The sequence below is a fragment of the Clinocottus analis genome, unplaced genomic scaffold, assembly GCF_023055335.1.
Source record: "Clinocottus analis isolate CAN_PGR_092001 unplaced genomic scaffold, fCliAna1.0.p SCAF_10, whole genome shotgun sequence".
NCBI classification, from domain to species: Eukaryota; Metazoa; Chordata; class Actinopteri; order Perciformes; family Cottidae; genus Clinocottus; species Clinocottus analis.
Window position 1 is genome coordinate 924133 of NW_027175821.1, and position 5100 is coordinate 929232.

The 5100-nt window shown below is 44.2% G+C and overlaps 1 protein-coding gene across 1 annotated transcript in view; it reads left to right on the forward strand.

Moving 5' to 3' along the window:
• Window positions 1–3761, forward strand: part of ptcd3 (pentatricopeptide repeat domain 3) — a 7604-nt gene extending 3843 nt beyond the window's left edge. The window contains exons 15-23 of the mRNA XM_068583595.1: window positions 213–241; window positions 559–665; window positions 797–875; window positions 1109–1199; window positions 1411–1496; window positions 1581–1726; window positions 1825–1866; window positions 2593–2754; window positions 3624–3761. Coding sequence (XP_068439696.1) covers window positions 213–241; window positions 559–665; window positions 797–875; window positions 1109–1199; window positions 1411–1496; window positions 1581–1726; window positions 1825–1866; window positions 2593–2754; window positions 3624–3669 — 788 coding nt within the window. The 3' untranslated portion in view covers window positions 3670–3761. The remainder of the gene's footprint in view (window positions 1–212; window positions 242–558; window positions 666–796; window positions 876–1108; window positions 1200–1410; window positions 1497–1580; window positions 1727–1824; window positions 1867–2592; window positions 2755–3623) is intronic.
• Window positions 3762–5100: the final 1339 nt, after the last annotated feature.

Sequence of the window (5100 nt, forward strand, 5' to 3'; positions counted from 1 at the left end):
GAGAATGCAGCTTTAACACATGAAGCATAGACTTCTATACAACCAGAGGAGTCGCCCCCTGGTGGTCAGGAGAGAGAATGCAGTTTTAACACATGAAGCATAGACTTCTATACAACCAGAGGAGTCCCCCCTGGTGGTCAGGAGAGAGAATGCAGCTTTAACACTTGAAGCGTAGAGAGATTCATTCTTTTTTCTTCTCTTGTTCTTTCCAGTTCTTTTCTTCTCCACCGCCATGAGAATCGTAAGTCTTTTTTTTAATTACTTGTTTAAATATTCATCACAAATGGATTTCTGCAAAGTGAAAGTCCTTTTTGTTTATGACGGCGTCTTGAGAGCAGAGTTTGTTATTGTAGACCTTGTTTTGTCATCAAGCTCCTCTGTGTCTATTTATACTTTTAGATGTACAAAATGGTTGCCATTTAAATATAAATTACAATACTTTATATATTAAACCCTTTTACACTGACCCCGCCCCCTCTTCTCCCAATTTACCTGGAGACAAACACACACCGGTTTCTCCACATCACCTGCTTTCCTCCTGGTTTTGTCCCTCAACAGTGTGTGGATAACAAAGACCTAGAGCTGGGTTATAAGGTCCAGAGTCTCGTTGAACACGGGGAGAACTGGAGGCTTCTGGGAGATTCCTACCAGCAGACTGTTTACTAGTAAGTGAATCTACTTTACCTCCTATATATGGTGGGGATTGCTGTTATAGGACATGCATTGATGAGCCTGAAGCCTGAGCTCTATGATGATGATGATGATGTAATTCTGTAAATGCCTCCTCTCTGTCCAGCGGTCGCTTCTTCAGCCTGCTGTGCATGATGGAGCACATCGACGTGGTGCTGAAGTGGTACAAGCAGCTCGTCCCCTCGGTCAGTGCAGCTCTGCATCCCTCTCTTGTCTTTAAATCCAGTCCTCACGTATGCAAAACTATGGTTGTATAAGAGAGTTTTGGACTTAAAAGACACATTGATTTCTCTAATTTGTCATGACGATACAGGGATGGACTATCTGCATCCTACCTCCACGGAGAATGAACTATTTAACGTCATGCAACCCTTGTTTTGTGGGAATTAACGGTCCTTTTTCCTCACGTCTCCCACAGTTGTACTACCCTAACCCTCAGGGGCTGAAGGACCTGCTGCAGGCTCTGGACACAGACGGCCGGCTGGACATGCTGCCCACCATCTGGAAAGGTGAGATTCACGTCTTGAGGATGACATCTGACCCTCAGGTTAGCGACACTGGTTATTTCCAGGCCTGGAAAAGTCCTTGAAAAAAATAAAATCCCCAAAGTGTAGTAAAAGTCCTGTAAATGTGTAAATACTACATTTCTGCTCATGGAAATATGGTTAAAAGTCACGGAAATTTGGTTTTAATTTATGTTTCCCTCGCCTTTCCATCCAGACATCCACTCTCTGGGTCACGACAACAAGGCCGATCTGGTGGAGGAGCTGCTGACCTTGATGGCCAGAGACCGACACAGTGCAGAGGTCAGTGAAAGGGGGCGTGGCCCTGGCCTTGGCATTGACGATGCATCCGTGTTTGTGACTAACATGACGCGTCGCCCCCTGCAGGTCCAGCAGGCGTTCGCTGCGTGCGCTCTGGAAGTGAAGCGTGCATTCTTAACGGAGCGGGGGAGGCCCAGGCTGGAGTGGAGCACCGCTTCGCTCTCAAACATCACCGCCCTGCTGCTGCGAGCCGACAAGACGCCGCAGGCCTGGTGAGAGGACGTCCTCTGACTCTGCTGATGCTTACCGCCAACTGGTAGGCGACAGTGAAATGCATCTGACTTCTCTTCCGCTCCCTTGTTGTCTGCAGGGAGATGCTGCAGCTCTTCCAGTCCATGAACAGAGTCCCAGAGTAAGTCTCAGAGCGGCGCTTTTGTGACAAACGGCCTAAATTTAACGACATAATTACACACTGAGAAAAAAAGAACACTCGTATTTGACTTTGACAAACCACCATCGTGGGAAACCTGCAGAGTTTTTGTTGTTCTCTCCGTCGTCTCAAATGTATAGAAGCCCATTTCCGCCACCAAAAAAAAAAAAAATTAGGACAAAAAAAACATAATAAAAATAAGTACCAAAAACAAAATTTTGACCCAAAAAACAACATAATAGTAATTAGGACTAAAAAAAAAATAAAATAAAAATTTGGACCAAAAAAAAATTTTTTTTTCTTTGACTTGAAAAAAAGGCAACGAAAAAAAAAGTTTCCCATTTCGATTAAAAAAAAAAAAGTTTCCCGTTTCATTTCGAGAGACATAAAAACTTAATTTTTTTTATTGTCCTCATTTTTTCTCTTTTTGGGTCCTCTTTTCTTTTTTTTTTGTACTCCATTTTTTTCATTTATTTTTTTTCCTCTTATTTTTTTGTGTGGCGGAAATGGGCTTCCATACAATGTGTCCCGACACGATGTTTTTCGACGACATGTCACCAGCACAAGGTGCTAAATGTATAATTATATGTTGATGTAATGGTTAAGCATCACGTATCCCTGTAAACACAGTGGAGGCCGCCGTTCCACAGCTGTAGGAATGGCGTTTGATCCCACTGTTATTCATTGCCGCTGTGTGTTGTTCTGCAGCGAGGCGCTGCTGGAGGACTTCCTGTCGGCGGGCGCCGGCGGCGGCGTCTCTCCCGGCAGAGCGGTGGAGCTGGTGCAGATGTCCGCGGCCTTCTGTCTGCCGGCGACGCCGAGGCTGGCGACGAGGGCGCTGGCCGAGTTTCAGGTGACGGAGGATCAAAGGTGAGAAATTAGAGGTGGAAACACGGAGGTTCATACGCTCATGAAACACCTGGAGAATGTGGTGTAAATGTGTTATATTCATGTGTTCATGACGTTCATTCACGCTGAGTTTGAAACAATGAATCTGCTTTTAAAAGAAAGAGGCTCAAAATATCAGCAGCATACATACAGGCATCTATATAAATGTTTATTCTTTTAATCAAACTATTGTCTCTCATTCATTTGAGTCATTTAAGGTTCACTGTATGCTTTGAATCCTCATTGTTAGTTTAAATACTGCATTTTATCACTTTTTACTGTTTACACACATTTCACACAATGTTTGCTCATGGACATTTGGTTTGAAGTCATAGAAAAGTGGATAAAAGTGATGAAAATTTGGTTAAAAGTCATGGAAACCCATTGGTCAACATGTTTATGAACCCTGTAAACACAAAGGGAAAAGTATTTTTTTCATTCAGATAATGATTTCAGCATCTTTTGGACGGATCGTCGTCATCTTACAAACACCGGCGGCCTGTTTGACAAACATAAAACTAGACCGTGGATTTTGATCTTAATAAGTCAGATGGACGTCTCACAGCGCTGTAGCTCCACACTATGTTAAGTAAGGTCGGTTTGCTATGAACTCTGGGTAAATTTAGGACTCCTCGGCCAGCAGAAAAAACTCACCTCCTGGAATAAATTTGGACATTTTATTGTGAAAATTCAGCAAAGACATGTAACATTACATCATCACTTCCGGCTACATACAGGGTCCCGAAGACAAGTATGTTTAGATGTTTAGTTTTTAGAGGAAAAGGTTCTCGTCACGTTTGAACTGGACATGACGTAACGCCCTCGTCCTCTTGTTTCTCTGTCCCATCCAGAGCCGTGTTGTCTGCGCTGGAGGCGACAGAAGAAACCTCCGACTGAAGGAGTCGATGGCGGTCCGCCGGCGCAACACATTTCTTCTTTTTCTGTTTCTAAATCTGTGAAATAAAAAGTATACATGCCCGTAAACGAGACCTTTGACCTCTGGCGACGCGTTCCTTTGTTCGTCAGCTAGAGGGCGCCGTTCAGCTAGAGGGCGCCGTTCCTCCTCGAGGCAACTCCCTTCTGGAGGGTCGTACTTTACGGTTTCATTGTTTTTCAGCACAACGAAACGACAACACAACACTGAGCCGGCGCGTAGAGGAGGGACGCGTCATTTCCTTTCATGCATGACCATTAAAATAAATAGTGGTTTGGAGGGAAAGACGCAGAGGAAAATGTCTCGGTGATACCAGACTTCCTCAAATCACTGATAAGCCGCTTCCTCTAAACGCTCCGTGTGTCTCACAGGAGTTCTGTACTTTTCCTCCTTGTTGACCTCCAGCTGTGTGTGTGTCTGTGTGTGTGTGTGTTTTTGTTGCAGATTGTGAGGAATCTTAGGAACAGCGTGTCTAGACAAGACAGGTGCCTGAGAGAGAGCGAGGGGAAAGGTGAGAGTGAGAGAAACAACTTAATGACAACATCATTACAACCTTTTAAAGCTGGAAAACACCAAAGAATATCATAATTACAGCATATCATTTTATCATTTTATTCTTAATGACTTTATTAGCAGCAATCCCTCTCATCCCGTCTCACTTCATGTCCCGCAGAGAGGAAGCGTTGGTGTCAAGCGTGTGCAAGCCCGCACAGAGGTGTGTGTGTGTGTGTGTGTGTGTGTGTGTGTGTGTGTGTGTGTGTGTGTGTGTGTGTGTGTGTGTGTGTGTGTGTGTGTGTGTGTGTGTGTGTGTGTGTGTGTGTGTGTGTGTGTGTGTGTGTGCGTGTGTGCATGCTTTTTGTTTCGACCAATCACGAGCCGAGCTGCGGGTATGACCTTATAAGGACAAGTGGGCTGAAGTAAGTGAATTAGTGGGGGAGTTCAGATGGGTGTGGTCTTGGGAATTGTTTTCCAGAGGACCTGCCTGAAGTCACACACACGTTGATAATCACACCTTCCCCGCCCATGAATTATTTCTGCTATTGACGCTTTATTTTTTTCCTTTTTTTCTTTGGACTGTGACAGGTACTACAGGTGTAGCTAAAGGAACATTTCCTCTCACCTGTTGCACTATTTATCAGTCTGAGTTGTTGTGGTGGGAGGTGCCTTATTCTGGAGATGATGTCCAACCCTCTCCAATATAACAAAACTAGATGACACTTGTCATTACTCAACAGCAATGTCTCTTTTCAGATAATTAAAGATACTCCATGTGGTTTATCTTGCCTTAATAGCACGATACAGGTTATTTTTTTGGGTGAACTGTCCCTTTAAGGATTAGAAACCGCCTGAAGCACCTGTAAAAACAGCAGAAGTGTAAAGTTACCGACAACAAT